The sequence below is a fragment of the Channa argus genome, chromosome 17, assembly GCF_033026475.1.
Source record: "Channa argus isolate prfri chromosome 17, Channa argus male v1.0, whole genome shotgun sequence".
Classification (NCBI taxonomy): Eukaryota; Metazoa; Chordata; class Actinopteri; order Anabantiformes; family Channidae; genus Channa; species Channa argus.
In genome coordinates, this window is record NC_090213.1 from 10,638,410 (window position 1) to 10,659,395 (window position 20,986).

A 20,986-nucleotide genomic window follows, 5' to 3' on the forward strand; every position below is an offset into this window, starting at 1 on the left:
AAGTGCAGAACATTTACCATTTACAAACAGGACAAACTGTAGCGGCTATAGCCCAGTGGCTGAGGCAGTCGTCCATGGTCCACAAGGTCAGTTGTTTCACGGTTGCTATGTGTTGAAGTGTTCTTGGGCAAGAAGCTAAACCCCAAGTTGTTCCTGGTGGGTCTGGTAAGCAGATAAGGGCTGTTAGGTTTACAGGTTTAAAATGTACATTATCTGCAGAATATTAAACGTTTTATATTTTATAGTGTACTGTTTTTCCGGTAAAGGTGTTAACAGTGGTACTCTTTTTTTTCTTTACAGAATTATAACCACAGCTGGCAATTATTTTCCGTAAAACAGTTTTTTTTTATTATTACTGTATTGGCATTGATAATCTGCAGTGTGTGGTTTTATTCACAACGACGTGGTTTTGTCCGTAAGGACAAATTACACATACATATTAAAAATATTTACATTTGCGTTTAGTGATATGATTAAGTCAGTAAAGTCCCCCCAAAAAAATGCTGCTCACGCGAGACTTCCTCGGGAAAGACTTAGCGCGAATTCGACGAGTTCCTGGTGATTCCTTTGACCATCAGATGTACAGTGTGCGGCTACGGGGAGGGAGGCAGGTAAAGCAGTCAGTTCCTAAAGCTATCGTATGAGCTGTCGCAATGTCTGATAACGATGTAAAACCAACCGCAAAATGCTAAACTTATTTTCTGTTTAGCATGTAGCGTTAGATAGCTAGCTAGCTAGCTAAGCTAGTTCTGCACTTGCATCTCGTGAACTGTGAACACTTTTCTGATAGGACTTTGCTTTGATGTTTTCACCGTGACTTAGATTTTTGCTGCCTTGTACCTCACTTGTAAGTCGCTTTGGATAAAAGCGTCTGCTAAATGACTAAATGTAAATGTAAATGTAAATGTTCTGTAACTTAACGTGGCTAACTGAAATTTCGTAGGAGAAGTAAAAACACTGTCGTTGTCACTGTTGTCCTTTAGTTGACTCACGGTCGCGACGCTGAAAATCGTTTGCACCTTTAGGTCGCTGAAAGACGCAACTTATTACAAGCTAAATAAATAACAGTATCGTTAGCGTTTTAGAAGGATAATAGCGGCCGCTGTCTAAAATTCAACTATCACTATTGACTCTATGCTAACAACTCATGTCTGCCCTTTCTTTCACTTTCATTTCTCCCCAAAAGTAGGTTGTTAAGGATGTCTAAAAGGAAAAGTAACTCCGTGAATGAAAACCCCCAAAAGCGGGCAAAGAAAGTCCTAGATGAAGAAGAGAGCGATGGGAGTTTTAGTGATGGTGGCCTGGCTGATCATCTACTAAGTGAACAGGTACTCGGTATTTACTGCCGGAGGTAGATCGAATGTTGTGGTGCATATTAAAGTTGGTTGTTATGTGGAATGTAGCATGTGTAGTATGAGAGTGAAATGACATAAATATCTTGTGTTTATGTGCAGAGTGCAAATGAGCCTGTGAGTGATGCAGGGATTGTCGAGAGTATCACACTGAAGAATTTTATGTGCCACTCTCTCCTTGGCCCTTTTGCTTTTGGTCCCAATGTCAACTTTGTAGTTGGTAACAATGGAAGTGAGTATAACCACATAACAGCTGTGCTATTACAGAAAGGAGAATGAGCAAAGTATTTGTGCTCTTGTAGAGAAAAAAAGTCATCATTTCCTATTCTAGAAACAAGGTTTACGGAGTATTCTGTTAGCTTTAAAACTGATGCCCATAACCTGCCTTTCCCTGTCTTTTCACCTTTCACACTCAACTCCCTATGGTGGGACTATGCTACTGTTACCAGTTTTTGATAGGACAGAAAGAGCATTTTCTCTGACTCTGCTCCCACTTTTTTTTATTAGTAAAAATGTTTGCTTGCTAAAAATCTTACACTTCTAAACGGGATTTTGATACTTCCATTAGGCAAATAATCTGTCACATAATTTCAGACTTACTGTTAGAGTTGAGTAGTAATATAATTAACTAATTAATCAGTACCAGCATTGTAAGTTTTGTTTTATCAACTTATTTTTTGTGTACAAACTGTGTGATAGGTGGAAAGAGTGCTGTCCTGACTGCCCTCATAGTTGCCTTAGGTGGGAATGCACAGGCCACAAACAGAGGATCATCTCTGAAAGGTTTTGTGAAGGAGGGCGAAAGGTAGACGATATTTTCATTATCATTTATCATTTCTTTTCAATCTGGCTGTAATTAATTTTTTTAAAGGGCTGCAATTTTAAGCAACATTCCTATGATGACATGTGGCTAAACCCCCTACTTGGCACTTTCCCAGATTTTTTTTCATTCACATCTGAGTGTTAGAAGTATCTAATGCCTTTTTCATTTGAGATTGAAATATAAGATGAATTTGAGACTTGCACTCTTCATTTGCCAATAAGGGAGCGGCTGTAGCTCAGTTGGTAAGGCAGTCGTGGTTCGATCCCCGGTCCCGGCTATATGTCGAAGTGTCTCTGGGCAAGAAACTGAACCCCCAACAGCCCCTTGCCATGTCTAGCTGTGCAGTTCTTGTCCAAGCTCGGTAGAAATTGGGGAGGGTTGCATCAGGAAGGGCATTCGGCTTAAATAAAAACTGTGCCAAATCAACATGCGGACAATGATCCGTTGTGGTGACCCTGAACTCACAGGATAAGCCAAAAGGACAAAAAAAACCCCCAACTCTTCATTTGCAAATAAAATGCTGTATAAAATGTCATATATTTGACTGAAACGCTCACACTCTAAAGCTGTGTTAATTATGTGAAGCATCACAAAGAAATTCTCAAACAAACAAACAAACTGCTTGTTTCCTCAGCTCAGCTGATGTATCGATCACTCTGCGTAACAAAGGAAGGGATGCTTACAAAGCTGAGGTCTATGGCTCAGTCATCACTGTAGACCTGAGAATAACACGTGAGGGGTTGAGAACCTATAAATTGAGAAGCCAATCAGGTAAAAAAAAAACGTGCTATAAAGTATGTCTCAATTTATTTTAAATAAGTATAGCACGACTTTAATAAATTATTCCAATATATTGTAGTATGTTTTTTTTCCTCTTCCAGGTCAGATTGTGTCATCCAAAAAGGAAGAGCTTATGTCAATCTTGGACAATTTTAATATTCAGGTAAGAGCTATGCAAGTATTGACCAGTACAATTTTGTTTAAACATTAACTATGACCAAAAGAAATTCTGCAACCCAAACCAGTTTCATTATCTTTCTAAGAAAGAGTTATTAATCATTTGTTGTCTTCTAAAGGTCAACAATCCTGTTTCAATTCTCACTCAAGAAATGAGCAAGTACTTCTTGCATTCCAAGGGAGAGGGGGACAAGTATAAGGTGTGTTGGAAGTAAATATATATGACAAAATTTAAAAATGTAAATGTTAAAAATGTATTTGTTCAGTATTTAAGTGTTCCCCCCGCTCAGAAGCTTTCACCTTCTGTTTTCTCTGCATGGATAACCAGAAAAACAACTCTCTTACATCAAAGTGAAAACAAATCTCTACAATGTAATATAGATTAATAAGTATAAAACCAAAAATAAATTATTCACCTCCTTAAAAGTAACTCACGTAAGCCATCGCACATGCAGCCAAGGTTTTAGAAAGTACATAATTCATTAGAGGTTACCTGTGTGTGTATACCTGTTACCAGTGAATGTGTTTCAAGGGATTGTAGGACAAATACACTTTCATCTGGAATGTTAAATTACTGCTGAAGAAGTATCCTGGCCAAAAGCTACATTATGATACATGTTCTTTTTTGCACATTGTACACATGCATATTATTTGTTTTCATTTTAACTTGTCTTGCTCAGTTCTTTATGAAAGCAACACAACTGGAGCAGATGAGAGAGGACTATGTCTACATCAAAAGCACTAAGCATGTCACAGAGGATAAAGTTGGTCAACACAGTGAGGTAAGAAATATACTGCCTGTTGTGTTTTTTTTTTTTTTTTTTAAATTACATTACAAGATGGTGGTATCTTTGAAGTCTTTGCAATTTTTTGTTAAACATTTTGCTGAAATTGTTCCACAATTTTTAGACACAGTTTGCCACAGAGTGGGGAACCTCTGCCCACCTTTACATTCGAGATGCACTGCCTCTCTAAATTTGGTCTTTTTATACTCAGTGATGTTACTGACCTGTTGCCAATTAACCTAATTAGTTGTCAAATCCTCCATTAGTGTATTTTTATTTGCAGCAATTACTTTTTTCCCTTTTGTTGCCCCTGCTCCCAACTTTTTTCAGATGTGTAAATGGTCTCATTTTCAACGTGTGATATGTTTATATTCTATTGTGAATAAAAATGGGTTAATGCGTTTTTAAAGTCATTGTATTTTGTTTTTATTCTTGTTTTGCACAGCTCAGTTAATTTCATATGACACTGTTTGTGTTTAAGTGTTTGAAAGAACTGAAGCGCAAGTACCTAGAAAAAGAAGACCGTTACAAGAGCCTGGCATCTCTTGATGAAATGCACACCAAACTGGAAGAGTTACAGAAGCAGATGGCCTGGGCTTTGGTGAATTTCTTTTCTTTTTTTAGTTATTATAACTATTATAACTATAACTTTAATTTCCCTATCCTATGTCCTTATGCACCTGTATTAGTGCAATGACAGGAAGGTGTAGGTGGGGAATCTCCATGAACACTGTGTTTTAATGAAATATGAACTTGAAACTTTGTAGTTTTCTTTTATTTTACTAATTAGCCTTTGTCGCGAACAAATCACAAATGTTTCTTTAAATGCTTAAATGAATTGCCATGTCATTAATTTTGCATTCCTAGATTAGACAAACTACTTTTGTTTGGAGGCACATAAAAATCGCACAGTTGTTTTTAGTTTCATTCTGCACTCAAAATGCAAAAATACTTTGGCTCTGTGCTTAAGACTATATATGTAAAGATAAACCTTGAATGAATTAAAAAACAAAATCAGTATTTGTAATAGATGATTATGAATTTGGGTTAAAATTTTGCAGGTGTCAGAGATGGAGAAAGAGTTGGAGCCATTGAAAGAGAAGCTGCGGTCAGACAAACATTCTACAGAGAAATATGATGAGAAAGTTGATGAATGGAAGGTAATCTGTACCTTTAAAACCATCCATTATCAACATCCATCCATTATCTTAGCTGCTTATCCTGGTCAGGGCACAGGGGGCCTGTCCCAGCTGTCAGGGGGTGAGAGTCAGGGCCCACTCTTGACAGATTGCCAGTCTGTCCCAGTCAGATAACCATTGATGTTGACATTCACACTTATGGTCAATTTAGAGTCACCAGTTAATCTTATCCGCATGTCTTTGGACTGGTGGATTTACACCAGGGACCATATATAGTTGTAGTAGGCAGCATCACTAAGAAGTTATGCTCTCACTATAACATCATAAAAGTATTACTTCTGTTTTAATAGCTCACAACAAAATGTATTACTGGTCCATGTTTAGTCATTCTTTGTTCTCTAACATTAATCTCACTGCTTGTATTGTATGTAATCATGCAGAACAAGGTTGAGGAGGCTGAAAGGAAATACAAGCAGACCCAGGAACAGTTGGAGGGACTCACCCAGCAAGTCCAGGAGCTTCAGCCCAAATGTGCTGAGCTTAAGGCCGAGGCTCAGAGACAAAACTCTCTTTACAAGTCCAGTGAGGTCAGGTTCTAAATATTTTGTACATTCACAGGGAAAAAATGGCACTGTTTGGTTATGATATGTTATCAGATTTCACAAATATCAACTAACACAATATTTTTAAGCTGTTAAAACACAATGGCTCAATCGTGATTTTGTCTTTCTTTAGTGAACACACTCATGCAGAATGCTTAATGAGGGGGGGGGGGGAATGAACCCAAGCTAAGGACATTAAGGATGCATTAGAGTTGTTCAACATCTCTGTTCACAAGTCAACCATACGTTACGGGCATACGGGCACAGTAATCATGCCAGGAAACAAGGGCAGAAGCCTTTCCTTTCCAAAAACAACATTGCAGTGCTCCTGAAGTTAGCCAAAATGGACCTTGACACTCCACTACAGTGCATGGTTAGACTTTAACTTTTACCTAGAGCAGGGGGTAGTCAATTATGATTTAAAGACATCCTTAAATCGTAATTTTAATTTAGACATACATTATAATTTATTTTATATAAATTGAAGTAGCGTTGTCATTGTACTAACATCTGCACTGTGTGAAGTCAATGACTCAAATCAAATGAAGAAAGCTTCATTCATTGCCATTTCAACCATATTTATGTACTGTGGAACAGTGGACTGCAGGGCTATGTATAAAAAATAAAATAATGAAACAACAAATAATAAAAATAAAACCAAAGTACATTTTACTTTCAATTGTGAATAAAGCAAGTAAATGCTATGATTGGAGAAGTCAGTAGAGTTTCCCAATAGTTTTTTTCCCAGTAGAGTTTTTATTTATGTGTGGCGCTCAACAACAAATTGGTTAAAATAATACATTAATGTAGTGCTGACAGACCAAACTCACTATATATTTTTGCATTCTTCATCAACAAAACTAAACATTCATAAAATTTATATATATATATATATATATATAAATTTGAAAAGTAGAGATTAAATTTTATGATTTCTGTGTTTAATGAAATACAGCCACTGTCAAAATCCTATTTTATCATCTAATAGGTCTACAGTTTGTATTTTTTTCAAATTGTTTCTAAGTTTGGTGATTGGACAAGTAAAACACCTCATTAGTGAAATGTTAAGAGATACACCTTGCCCTTCAGCCAAGTAGAGGCCAAGCCTTGGTTGCATTACGTTTTTCAGGATCACTTGGTATGTTTAATGAGCACGTTCAATAACAATTCCTGGACCTGAATTTTGTGACTATAGATCATTTTATGGCCAATTTATACAGAAATTCAGGAAATTGCAAACAATGCAATCATTTTTTTCTAGTAAGCACAAAATTTCTCAGTCAAGACGGTTACAGTGGAAAAAACCTGTGTATCTCCTAATGTTCTCATTTTATGTGCCCCATAGGTCCTTTTCCACCGATTCAAAGCTACCCTGAGAGACCTGGAAAAGGACAAGGTTCAGCTGTCCTCAAGGATAAATGATCTCAAGCTGAAGTACAACCTTTTCTTGTTTTCACGTCCTTTATGCGTTGCATTCAAACTGAAATATGTATTCATATCACCTCTTTCTTTCATCTAGCATCACTCAGACAACAGGAGCAGAGAATCAGGCCAGGACAACACGTATAGAGCAGATACAGACTGAGCTAGAAGACCTGAAACACCAAATATCCACTCTGGGTCAGCAGATTGACCAATATCAGCACGCAAGCAATCGTGCAAAGGATGAACAAGGAAAGATGAGGTAAAAAAAAAAAAGTAATCACAACGAAGAAATGAATGCATGCATGTAAGAGAGTCATTACACATACTTTAAGTGCAACTAAATAAGCTCTGTTTTTTCTTTTTTCTTTATTTTTTGTGTGTGTGTGATAAGAACCGGATCTGACCTTGATATGCTCCAACACAGCAAGTTTTAATCAAACAGTTAGTTGACAGCTCGTCTTCTTCGCAAATGCAGTGCTTTTTTTGAGGTGTATTCAGTATCTGCAGCAAAGGTGTCCTTGATTCATTGCCAACATAAATCACTATGGATATGAAGGTTTCAGAGCAAGTGATGGGAATATTCACCAGTACAGACAACAGTCTAACTCTTGTGCTAACTTTCTTGTTCTTGCCCCAGATCTGTTTAACCAAGAAGACAAGACAATTCTCATTTGAATTCTCATAAGGCATTTTGGTTTCTTTGGATTTGTCATTTGGACTGTTCTTTAATTTAAATTTCAGCTTATTGTCCATAAACATGGTTAACAGAATACAGATTGTTTTATACAGTCTCTTCTTCAGTAGCGCCTGAAAAGGTTTTGCTTATAGTATATTGACACACACCTCCTTTTGTCTTCAGAAGAGAGCAGGAAGTGCTCCAGAGATCTATTGATGCCAGCAAAAGGAACCTTAGGACTCTGGAGAACAGTCGCTCTAATCGGCTACAGCGTTTTGGAGAGCACATGCCTGCACTCCTCAACGCCATTCAGGAAACTTACCAAAAGGGCCAGTTCAAGCATAAACCGAGAGGACCTCTAGGTAAGTCTCGGTGCCCAAATGGGCACAAATGTAAATGTTCATGTCAAGGTTTTGATTCACTCCATATAAATACAAAATAATGGGACAGCATATTTTGCTATAATAAAATTAGTAAGAATTCTTCCTCTCTATTGTCTATGATTCCAAAAAAGTTGGCACACTGTACAAATTGTGAATAAAAAAGGAATGCAATAATTTACAAATCTCATAAACTTATATTTTATTCACAATAGAATATAGAGAACATATCAAATATTGAAAGTGAGAAATTTTGAAATGCCTTGCCAAATATTGGCTCATTTTGGATTTCATGAGAGCTGCACATTCCAAAAAAGTTGGGACAGGTAGCAATAAGAGGCGGGAAAAGTTAAATGTGCTGGAGGACCAATTTGTACCTTATTAGGTAAATTGGCAACATAACTGGGTATAAAAAGAGCCTCTCAGAGTCGCAGTATCTTTCAGATGTCAAGATGGGCAGAGGATCACCAATTCCCCCAATGCTGCGGCGAAAAATAGTGGAGCAATATCAGAAAGGAGTTTCTCAGAGAAAAATTGCAAAGAGTTTGAAGTTATCATCATCTACAGTGCATAATATCATCCAAAGATTCCGAGAATCTGGAACAATGTCTGTGCGTAAGGGTCTTGGCCGGAAAACCATATTGGATGCCCGTCATCTTTGGGCCCTTAGACAGCACTGCATCACATACAGGAATGCTACTGGAATGGAAATCACAACATGGGCTCAGGAATACTTCCAGAAAACATTGTCGGTGAACACAATCCACCGTGCCGTTTGCCGTTGCCGGCTAAAACTCTATAGGTCAAAAAAGAAGCCATATCTAAACGTGATCCAGAAGGGCAGGCGTTTTCTCTGGGCCAAGGCTCATTTAAATGGACTGTGGCAAAGTGGAAAACTGTTCTGTGGTCAGATGAATCAAAATTTGCAGTTCTTTTTGGAAAACTGGGACGCCATGTCATCCGGACTAAAGAGGACAAGGACAACCCAAGTTGTTATCAGCGCTCAGTTCAGAAGCCTGCATCTCTGATGGTATTGGTTGCATGAGTGTGTGTGGCATGGGCAGCTTACACATCTGGAAAGGCACCATCAGTCCTGAAAGGTATATCCTAGAACAACATATGCTCCCATCCAGACGTCTCTTTCAGGGAAGACCTTGCATTTTCCAACATGACAATGCCAGACCACATACTGCATCAATTACAACATCATGGCTGCATAAAAGAAGGATCCGGGTATTGAAATCGCCAGCCTGCAGTCCAGATCTTTCACCCATAGAAAACATTTGGCGCATCATAAAGAGGAAAATGCGACAAAGGAGACCTAAGACAGTTCAGCAATTAGAAGCCTGTTTTAGACAAGAATGGGACAACATTCCTATTCCTAAACTTGAGCAACTTGTCTCCTCAGTCCCCAGACGTTTGCAGACTGTTATAAAAAGAAAAAGGGATGCCACACAGTGGTAAACATGGCCTTGTCCCACCTTTTTTGAGATGTGTTGATGCCATGAAATTTAAAATCAACTTACTTTTCCCTTAAAATTATAATTTTTTTCAGTTTAAACATTTGATATGTCATCTATGTTGTATTCTGAGTTTATGATATTTGTAAACTATTGCATTCCTTTTTTGTTCACAATTTGTACAGTGTGCCAACCTTTTTGGAATCGGGTTTGTATATGCATTGAATAAGATTAAACTTTTCTTGATAATTACTTTTTACAATAGAAATTCAAATGAGTTTAATTATCCATTAATTATTAGGAAAAAGGTAGGCTATTTATGAACTACAATTACTAATTTTATTGTCAGTTTGAAAGTTTGTTGTTTGAAAATACCAGTAATGGAAGTGAAGCACAGCAGGAAAGGTTCTGGCAATAGTTTATTCGTTTGGTATTTTTGGCAAAAGTTAAACCCAAGTTTAAAGAATAACTTGTGTGATTTTCTATCACAGTAAAACAAACAATGCATTACTCCTAATCATTCGCCTCTGAGGTTAACTGTGTTTGTCTATGCTGTAAATCTTCAATGTTGTCCAAATACAGAAGAAGAAAAAACTACACATCAGCCAGACACACAGTTCCACTAGGTAGCATGTTTTGGTTTTTTGTTTTGTTTTCTGAAGCACTTGAACATAAAGTTGTTGGTCTAAAATAAGGAAGCAGCAATTGAGCATAAATCCCCATCATTTAATGTTATGGTAATCGTGGGACAATTGTTTTTTATTACTTTTTTTTTACTACTTAAACTTAACTTGGTGTTACTGGCTGATGTGTTAGTGTTTTTGGATAACAGCTGAGCTCTACAGCTTTATGCACAAGCTAACCCTAATTAAAGACTGACAGCCTGTGAGTAAAAGCATTTCAGTGTTGGTTTTAGTGCCTGTATGAGGTTTATTTAGAAAAATAAAGGTTTCCTTTACAATCACAGGTTACCTTATTAGCCTGAAGGACCCAGAGATGGCTCTAGCTATAGAAGTATGTCTTAAAGGCCAGCTGCTGGCCTTTACTTGTGACAACCATGAGGATGAGAGGGTGCTGCATGGCCTCATGGCCAAAGTGTTCAAAGGAGGACGGAGACCTACCATAATTACCAGCCAGTTCCTTCCACACGTCCATGATACCAGAAGAAAGTGGGTACATGTACATTACTACTATTGACTGATTTTTAATTTAGCCAAATTCCTCTTAAGCACAACAGACCTAAAGTAACAAATATAATAGGCATTGTGCATTTTTAGGCAAAGTAAGAGAGGACTCTGGAGGAGGGGGATTTCAAACGTTTTTTTAATTTTTTATTTTTAATGCTTTTAACCTACTTGGACAAATTCTTTCTATTGGAGTACATACAGTCCTGGCGGTGTCTGAACTGAATTCAAGCCAACCAAAGGTGGCAAGAGTCTGTGATAATTCATGTATACATATTTTTTTACTAGATACTCTCGTGCCTATAACAGCGCAACAGTATCTGAAGACGTCTAACCCATATTTTTCATGGTTTGTTTTGTCTTTGTGTCAGGGCCGTAAATCACCCTGAATACCCCTCTGTGCTTCAAGCTCTTGAAATTGAGGACCCAGCTGTGGCCAATTGCCTGATCGATCAAAAGAGTATAGAGAGCATTCTGATCATTAAGGTAAAGGGCACTTACGTCACAAAAAATATTACTGTAACGGAAGATACCCTGTGTTGCCATTTGATTACAGGTGGTACAAGGGCGAGTGTATGTCTAAGTTTATTGACAAGTTGGTCAGGCTTAAAATTGTTTTCATAAACCCAGACCACATCTCAAGCTGGCCAATGACAGAAGTGACAGGAAAATACTTTACTGAAATGCTAGAAGTTAGATACATTTATTTGATGGTATTAGCAAAATATGTTGTTGATGGTGTCTAGTTTTTTTTTTTTTTTTTTGTTTGATTTATTTATTTAGCAGCTATAGTCAGAGTCCTGCGCTAGGTGACTTCCAAAAAATAATTTTTAGTGAAAAATTATTAACATAAATTGCAGGCACACCAAAAATTGATTGGGTGGGCAGGTACCGGGTGAAATAAAGAATAGAATGAAAACAGAAGTGGGGGAAAATGTGTTCTTTAACTAGTACAGTTTTATCACATCTAATTCCATGACTATAATGCAGCTCCCTAACAGTAACCAGATATGTGGACAGATTATTAGCACAAGATTGGTTTTATTTGTGTCACGTTGCATTACATAAGCAACTGGAGTTCACTGTGCGAGTGTTTTGCACATGTGAATGGAACAGTTTTCTGAAACAAGCCAATCCTGGTTATAAATAGACACTAATGAGCCACAACAGTAACACAACATGGTGATTTATTGTTGTGGTGGAGAGAACTCAGCACATCCTAATGCTGACTGCTATTCACTGGTCAGAACACACCATGAAGCTTGTTGCATATGGAGCTGCATAGCTGCAGACTGGTCAGAATGTCCATAGCCCCATCTGTGTTATGGTTGATTACTGTATGTGTAAGTTTACCTTATGCTACAGCTTCGGGTATAAATATGATTTTCAGACTAGTGCACACGACGTGTCTGGAACCAAGCTTTTGCTAAATTGGACCCGTGCAGGACTCTGCCTTTGATCACAAAAGTTGTATACCAGAGAAAAGTTTATTTCCACTGTTTTAGTTGTGGTATATTGACATGGATTTGTGTGTGTGTGTGTGTGTGTGTGTGTGTGTGTGTGTGTGTGTAGAACCGCACAGAGGCTCGAAGAGTGATGCAAGGCAAACACCCTCCTCAAAACTGTTCCCAAGCCTTTTCTAAGGAGGGAGATCAGATTTTTACGAACCGCAATTATTCTGCTGATCAGTCCAGACCCAAGTACCTCTCGGGAGACGTTGAAGAGGAGATCAGGTTTGTGAGAATGTGCAAGTTTAACTACTCTGGGAACCTCACCTCTAGATACCGTTGGTCACCAAAGTCATCTTTAGCTGCTTTGGGCGTTGTAGTGTTTAAAAAAGAAAAAGGAATCCTTTGAAAGAGTAGATGGACAGCATTAAAAAAAGCTGGGCATTTCAGCTTTCTTTGTAAATTAATTACTACAGGAAGTGGTTGTATAAACCCAATGTTGCCCTAGACAGAAGTTAAATAGAGGTTTTGCATGCACACACAAAACAATTTTGGGTATTTATTTCTCATGGAACAACTTTGATTGGTAAATTCCATGTAAGGATCAAGTAAAGCAAAGTAAATAATAAGATTTATTTATTGCAAGCATATAATTTCTTCTGTATTGGGGGCCTCAATTAAAGCCCTCTGAGATGTTCCTCCTCTAACAGGCTGTTTATGCTGATGGCATATACAACAGAATATTCCTGCCAGTTATGAAAGATAATGTTTAACTGCTATTTTCATAAATATTGTTTGTTTTTGTTTTAAACTGAATTATAATAAAAATAAGTTTAACACATATGAGGCCAACAAACTGGAACTTTCCATGGGTAGTCTGATATATCAGATTCAAATGTAAGCATCCCATCAATATATTTTATCTCCCCTTATGTGTGAAATTGGTTTAACAGCACAAAATCATATTGTCAGACCAAATGTCACTGTTCTGCATTGTTCTGCATCCAGTTTCCGGTCGCACACGCGCACACACCCGCAGAACAAAGAGGCCACAGGGGAGCAGATGAAATATGTGCACTTCAGATGTGTTAATACAAAGTCCTTACTGCAGGGTTGTGTGGTGGTGTGCCCATGTTAGTTTGTGTTTCAAAACGTAACCGCTGTGGAACGATCGGAAAAAAACATTAGATTTCTCTGATTTAATTATTTGATATCGCTAACACCACGTCTCTATGTCACTCCACTGCTGCTCTCTCTCTCACTGAGCTGAGGAGGAGGGGACAAATGACAACAATCATACGGCTAGTTCTAATTCTTCAAGTAAAAAGGAGAGTGAAGTGGGTGCAGGAGAGGCAGTGAAATTTGGACACAACATTAACAAGAACGTCTCTCGGATACCTTCATATCTACCTGTGAGACATTAAAAAGAAGCGGATGGGTTGTGAATGTAACATCACTAGATATAAAAATATTTTTTCCCTGTCTTGTAAGCATGAATGGGGTCTTGTTGGCAAGGCAGGCTGGCATGCTTGTACCAAAGTATAGGAAACACTGAAACCTACGCCCTTATTTCCCTTATTACCTTTTACTTTTCTTTTCTGCTCTTGTTCATATTATTCCTCTCAGACACTTACAGAGGGAGATTGAGAACCAAACTGCTCAGGCAAATCGCTTCAAACAACAGATGAAGAAGTTAGATGATGACGTCAAACAGAACGAAGGGCTGCTGAGAAGAACCCACATAGAGCAAAGAACTACAAAGGTACCTTTTCCTCCAACAAATCAGTATTTACAGACATAGGCGAATATATTGCACGCTGCCAGGACAACTGGTCAATTTTGCATAGACTGTTTGTCGCACATTCAATTCACATAGTATTTAATTTTGCTGTCACTAAGCTGTGAGAACAAAGCATATTATCTGTGATACAACATGGTTGTTCACTACTGCCTGTAACTAATAATGCATAGCGTACAAAATATCTCTGTCATGATTTGACTATTTATCGGAGATACCTTTGGTCAGTGTCACTTAATCTGAGAGCAGATGTGTTTGAGGAGACAGAGTTTGGGGGGTGGATGTGCTAATTCTCTAATTCAACTAACAGTGAAGCTTGTGTGAGAGCGATGTCTATACAAATTATAAACCTTTTGGTCTACTGCTATTGGTGCAATTGGCCTCTAAACTATGCTAAATTTAATGGAATATTGGGAAATATATTAAGTGATAAATTCTTTGCCTTTTGGCCCTCTTCCTCTATTGCCCGTGCCACAGCTGCCCCGGTCTCATTCTCTCTCTCTTCTAAAACCTATTTTTTCTCCTCATTCTTAAGAAAAACAGTCGGGGAGTACTCCATGTCTTCTGAACCCTTTGCTTTTTCCTCACTAGGAGAAAAAGGTGGCAGTGAGTCATTATGGTGTGCTCCAAAACTTTAATATAACGCCTAATTTATAAATTAATATCAAACTGAATCTGGTCACGATTTCTTTCCCTGACAAACATCAGTTACTCTCTTCAATTCATCAAACGAAACCAAACCAAGTATGGCTAATTGAAGGCTAATTGTGTCCTCAGCCACTCAGCCGCTGTGAACAGGAGCTGCTGTAAGCAACTATGGGAGGGAGTTTCTACTCTCAGTTGGTTTCTGTTATACACATTGTCTCTTGCAAGCACACACTATATGTGCTTCTTGACCAAATTTTAAATAATGTAGCCCTTTTAGTAACTCATGGTTTGTAAAGACAGAAGAGAGGCAGCAGGTCTCCACACAGCACCAACTGCCTGAAATTTTTAAACTTAGACTCTTAATTAGACTTAGCCACTTAGCACAAATGCTTAAGCAAAACAATCTGTAACTGTTGTAACAATTCTACACACATTTACTAGTTACTGTAAACAATGTAATAATCCAGAACATACACAGGCGGATCATGGAATCAATGACTGTAAAATATAAAAAGATTGATAATAATAAGTGCTTTGACAGCAGTGGTAGGTGGAGGGGGTAGTATTACTAACTGCAGCGATTTCAACTCTGACACTAGCTTTTATTCTAAGGAGAACTGCAGGTTGGATTTTATGAGCCTAGTCTAGGATAAAACATGCCAATAGGGTGCTCACTGCATAATGGAGTGAAAAAAAAGTCTCTCACTCTGACCCCAGGAAAATGAAATGGTGAGAGTATGAATTTTCTCCTTATTTGTGTATTTGTTCCAGGATAAAGTCACAAAACTACAGCTGGAGCTCACAGACCTAAATAATGTGGAAGAACCTCAGTCAGAGGACCTTAGACCACTGGTTTGTACATGACCTCACCTGTACTCATCTCAGCACAATATGGCAGATATACAATGATGACATAGAACAAACAATCTTACATTAAATGTATTAAATGTTTTTGTAAATGTTATAACAATATTAGAACATTTGTCATTTCTTTCTGTCATCCTTTCACCACAGGAGGAGGACCTTCAAGAGATTGATAGTAAGATCTTGTCCGAGCGTGCTGAGTATGAGAAGGAACAGACTAAGATGGCCAAGCTTAAAGCTTCCTACGAAAAGGCAGATCAGGAATACAAGCAGCACAAAGAGAAGATTAGCAACATTGCTGAAGATGCTGATTCAATCAAGGTAATAATGTTGACAGCCATGCTGTCCGACCTCAGTTTATTGACAAAAGAGACATAGATTAGCTCCTAAGTTATTTACTGTACAGTGAGTCACAACTTTTCTGCCTCTCAGAAAAAAGCTTTTTGTGTTGTTATATGTTATATGTTACAAGTCTATGTGGTAAGTTGATGTTGATAATATATTTAAGCTTTTGAACAAGTACTTCTAAACGGTAGAAACATACAGGGTGGTGGGGTATGTACAATCCCAATTTACATTGTGTAAAAAACAGAATACCTTTGATTTTTGTAATTCAAATCTGAATACTCTGCATTCATTATTTCTGTGTAGAAAATGGCTGTGTTGTTCATGTTACACAGCAAATGTTGCATGTTGCATGTGTACCCTTGACGAGGTCGGAGCTACTCCAAAACTGCAGATCTTGTGGAATGTTTCTAGTCTGCAGTGATCAGAATGCACTGAACATAGTCAAAGGAAGGAGAATCGGTAAACCAGCGACACAGTCTTGGGTGGCCAAGGCTCATCAATGCATCTTACATTTCTATTAACATAAGATTATTTATTCTAAGATTCATATCACAAGGTAGTTAGCGAGTCTTAAGGTATACATCCAAACTAGATTAAGTTTTTCCTTGTGCCTCAAATTTGCAAGAGTTTCAACCCCTGACTAATTGGTGTGGTGCATGTTTTTATGCTTTGTGTGTTTGTCCTTTTGTCCAACAATAGGAGGAGCTGAGTAAAACTGACCAGGAGGTGATGAAGTGCAAGCATCACAAGAAACACTATGAGACCAAGCGCAGTGCACATGTCCAAAATATCAAGAGTCTAGAAGCCAACCTAGAAAACAAGATGAAGGAACTTGAGGTAGACAAGTAGAATATTTATCACTGACTAAAAGCAGAGTGTAGACATTATCTTTTTTTTTTTGTCTTTAGCTACAGAAACCAGAGAAGAACTTTCATGATATGTGTACAAGACAAAACAGTTCACACATTGTTTAGATTACACCATTTACAATTTACATTTTTTTAACTTGGCAGCAATAAGGCTATTTTCTATATTTTGCAGTGCTTTGAGTTTAAAAAAACATCATAATTTTACACACCGACCTCTCAAAAAATGTCTTATCTTGCGGTTCAGGCATCCGTGTCCAAGGCTAGAGAGATTTGTCCCGAGCGGCTGGAGGTCCGTCGTACAGCCAAAAGCCTAGACACTGAGATCAACCGCCTAAAGATTAAGATCACCAACCAGCAGGAACAACAAGGGGACCGTGAGGAGGTTGTGAGGTATGGTACTTTGTGGCATTCGGTGCCTTTAACCAGCAGCACCTTACGTCATACCATTCTCCCACGTAGTTAGGAATAACTATGCTGGCATTCCAAACAAAAATGGAACAGACCTACTTACTGCTAGGTAATGCTCAATTTCTCTATAGTAAGATTCTTAGCTTTGACTTTGAAAGTCTACTTTTGTTCATCCTGACAACCAAATCCTTCTTCATTGTTTCCTCCACCTCCCCATTCTGGGGATTTTGACCTGGGTTTTCAAACTGTAAATTGATTGTGTAAATATACTGTGCTAAATTGGAAATTCTTATCTTGCTTGTGGTTGTTTTAGCTTTTTAAATTCTGGTTATACAATGGGGTTTTGTTTGAACAAGGTTCCTTGTCATTGGCTTGTGGAATAGAATTTTTGTCAGACCACTGTAATAAATGATAGTAAAACAGCTGGCATGGCTAAAATACAACTGAATTTCCCTTTTACTGAAAGTTTACTGATAAGCTTTTCTGCACATTTTGACATAATTTAAGCCAAAACAACTAACTTACAGAGCAGCTAGCACAAAAAGCCTCAACTTTTTTCAACATGTCCTTTACCAACATTTAGGCAGTACCATGAGGCACTGGAGAACTACAAAAACATGGCACAGCAAATGAAGAACCTCAACAGCTTCATCAAAAGTCTGGACAGTGTTCTGAACCAAAGACTTCAGGCTTACGCTGATTTCAGGAGGCAAGTTGTAAAATTACAGCTCACTGTTCAACCCTGTTTCCAATACATGTCAAGCACTTTATTATGAAATAATTTAATCTCATATTTTATAATAAAGTCCAATCCTATCTTTATATTTGCAGTATCCATCCTTTTAATCTCTAAACACTTATCCTGTTAACACGTTGAAGGATACTAGACCCAACCACCGGTAGGGTCAAAGGGCAGGTACACCCTGGAAAGGTTGCTGATCTTTCTCATTACAAGAGATAAAATTGATATAGGGAAAAAAAGCAGATAATTGTTTCAAGTAATAACATAATAACTTATAGTGTTTATGTACAGACTTTCAGACTTTTCAAGATAATGAGAGAATAAGGATTACTGACAAAACAACTAAACAATCCAAAGCCAAACTATTTTTATTGCCTTTTTGATCGATCGATTAATTTATGCTTCTTCTAGATATCTGTGTACACATTGTCTGAATTTTGCATGCGATTAACACTTTTTTTCCTCCAAACTTCCTGTGTTTTTACATATCAGTTCATGTTTTCAAAAAGGTGAAGGCACAAAAATGGGTTTACCCATCATTTGTACACCTAGTCCCTGTACAAAAGTTAAAAGATCACCAATTCCATTCACTATAACACTTAAAAATGTATTAACACTTATTATAATCCGCTTAGTTAAAAATAAACATTGCGGGCAGTGTAATGTTTACTTCACTGTGTTGGCCAGTTTTATCATCTGTGACATGCTTTGATGGTTTTAATGTCGACAAAGTTTTCCGTTTTCAAGTGTTCCCTTGATAGAAAACAAATACAAACATCTGTCAAAGTTGACAAGATAATGATGAAACAGAAAATGACTTTTGTCAAAAAAAAGAGGGAAAAAACATCTCTATAAAATAATCCAAATGATCCTGATGGCATTTTTAGCCAGGATCCTTATTCACCAGTAATGGCTACTGCAAACTTTTACTCACGTTTAGTGCACTTCGTGATCTGCGTTTAACTTTCATTAGCATTATTTTACTCTACAAGACTTGCATAGCTCACACTTGAGTCTTCAGATTGCCCAAGATGGACGATGGCTCTTTTATTTTGGAGAAAACAATCTGACCTACAAAGAAAATATATAAATCCTTAGCGCTCAGAGATAATAGGGTCCTAAGCAGACTTGTGTGACTTACTTCTATCAAAGAATTTAGAAGCATTACACACCACAGCCTCCCTCTTTAACTGTTTAACTGTCTTTGGATTGTGGGAGGAAACCAAGCTACCTGGAAAGAAATCTATGCAGGCAAGGGTAGCACATACAAACGGCTACTGTGCAGCTGTCTGCAATGGCATTTGTTTAGTAAAGCATTCAGTTTTAAACAAGATACAATTTAGATTTACACCAAGCTTTAATGAGCTTTGGAATGTATTGAAATTTTGATTAAAAAAAACTGCCAGTAGTATCTTCTTATTAATCCCATGTCCTTCCTTTTATTCTCATTTCTTGTTTCCCCATCCTCTTCCCCTCCATCTGTACTTTTTTCTATGTATACGCTTTAGGTTCCTCTCAGCACGCTGTAAATACTACTTTGACAGCATGTTGGCCCAGAGAGGCTACACTGGAAGTATGAACTTTGACCACAAGAACGAAACCCTCTCCATCTCAGTAAGAACATTATTATATCTGTCAGATAATTCTTCAAGTAAATGTGCAAATATTACCTGAAATAAGTTATATTTTATAGCATAGCATTACATTGTATTTAAGCTTGTGATTATTTAAATGAATTATTAGTAACATGTGTAAGAATCCTTTACTAAACTATATTTCGTTATGTGTCACATTCCACAGCATATGTTTCTTTGTACAAACCTGACTTTCAGTCATTACATTTTCTTTTTAGGTACAGCCAGGCAAAGGAACCAGTGCAGACTCAAACGACATGCGCTCTCTGTCTGGAGGCGAGCGCTCTTTTTCCACTGTTTGCTTTGTTCTCTCTCTTTGGGCCATTACAGAGGCACCTTTCCGTTGCCTTGACGAGTTCGATGTTTACATGGTAAAGAGGATGTGTTATTACTGATTTTAAGTCTGGATACTAAATGCCTACAGTGTTGACTGAAGTCATCTCCAATCATAGCAACAAATACTAAAGGAATTACAAGAGGTAAGGGGAAATACATTTGAACCTTGGTTGTTTTGTTCAATTAGGACATGGTGAACAGGAGGATATCAATGGACATGATGCTGAAAGTTGCTGCTGCTCAGCGCTACAGACAGTTTGTTTTTCTCACACCACAGAGCATGGGGTAATCACTTACACAGTATCCTTTTTGTTTGAACATTTGTATCAAAGATGATAGACCACCCAGATGCTGATTTTTCACTTAGGTGCTAAATGTTAACATAATAAATGAGCTGTGATGCACTAATCCTTTCAGCAGTTAAGGGCATGTGATTTGTAGTCATGTTTTCCTGGAGGAAAAAAATCATCAATCAAGTCAGTTAAACTCAAAAATAAAGATAGTTTGTCATCTTTTTTTTCTTTTCTTTTTTTCCACCAGTTCTCTGCCAGTAAGCAAACTCATCTGCATCCACCGTCTGAAAGATCCAGACCGTGGCCAGAACAACTCAGATGTCACCACAAGGACCAGTAGTGCTGACAGCTGAAGTCACAATACTACTGTAGTTGCTAAAATCGTGCAGAAGTCTGACGGCAGGTCGAGTTAGAACTTACTTCTTCTCAGTCAAAATGAAAACATGTTTTGTACTTTCTACAAATGTTAATGTTAGTACTAATACGTGAAGGGGCCGTGTATAGCAAGCGGATATTTTATAATAATTGTAAAAATAAAATTTCTTTAATTACACATTTAAACATTTAATATTATTGTTAATGTAGGCAGTGGAGGATGTTCTTAAAAATAAACAACTTGAAAGACAAATTGTGTGTTGCTGGGTCTTTAAGGACATACTGTAGACTATAGTGGACTTTCTTTTTTCATGTTTGACTAGGTAAGGATTCAAGTTCTTTCTTTACAACATTGTTGATGTTTTTCATCTGTTTTGATTATTCATTGCTTAAAAACCATTTAGAATTGGCTCTGCAATGAAACATTTAAATTGAAATCC

At 37.6% G+C, this 20,986-nt stretch overlaps 1 protein-coding gene across 2 annotated transcripts; it reads left to right on the forward strand.

Moving 5' to 3' along the window:
• The first annotated feature begins 517 nt into the window (after positions 1-517).
• si:dkey-119f1.1 (Structural maintenance of chromosomes protein 6-like) lies at positions 518-20,799 on the forward strand. Of its 2 annotated transcripts, none has more exons than XM_067482001.1 (27): positions 518-611; positions 1,187-1,328; positions 1,455-1,584; positions 2,052-2,157; positions 2,810-2,946; positions 3,057-3,118; positions 3,252-3,332; positions 3,813-3,914; positions 4,399-4,518; positions 4,979-5,077; positions 5,497-5,643; positions 7,004-7,092; positions 7,178-7,342; positions 7,943-8,121; positions 10,567-10,768; positions 11,155-11,269; positions 12,356-12,516; positions 13,858-13,993; positions 15,449-15,529; positions 15,692-15,862; positions 16,589-16,726; positions 17,003-17,148; positions 17,750-17,875; positions 19,417-19,522; positions 19,761-19,913; positions 20,066-20,163; positions 20,419-20,799. In XM_067482001.1, exons 2-27 carry the CDS (start codon positions 1,200-1,202, stop codon positions 20,522-20,524), a joined length of 3,285 nt encoding a protein of 1,094 aa, XP_067338102.1. In that variant the 5' UTR covers positions 518-611; positions 1,187-1,199; the 3' UTR covers positions 20,525-20,799. The 2 variants fall into 2 exon arrangements, with proteins under 2 accessions (XP_067338102.1, XP_067338103.1); XM_067482002.1 differs by having other exon boundaries at positions 524-611; positions 1,190-1,328.
• Positions 20,800-20,986: the final 187 nt, after the last annotated feature.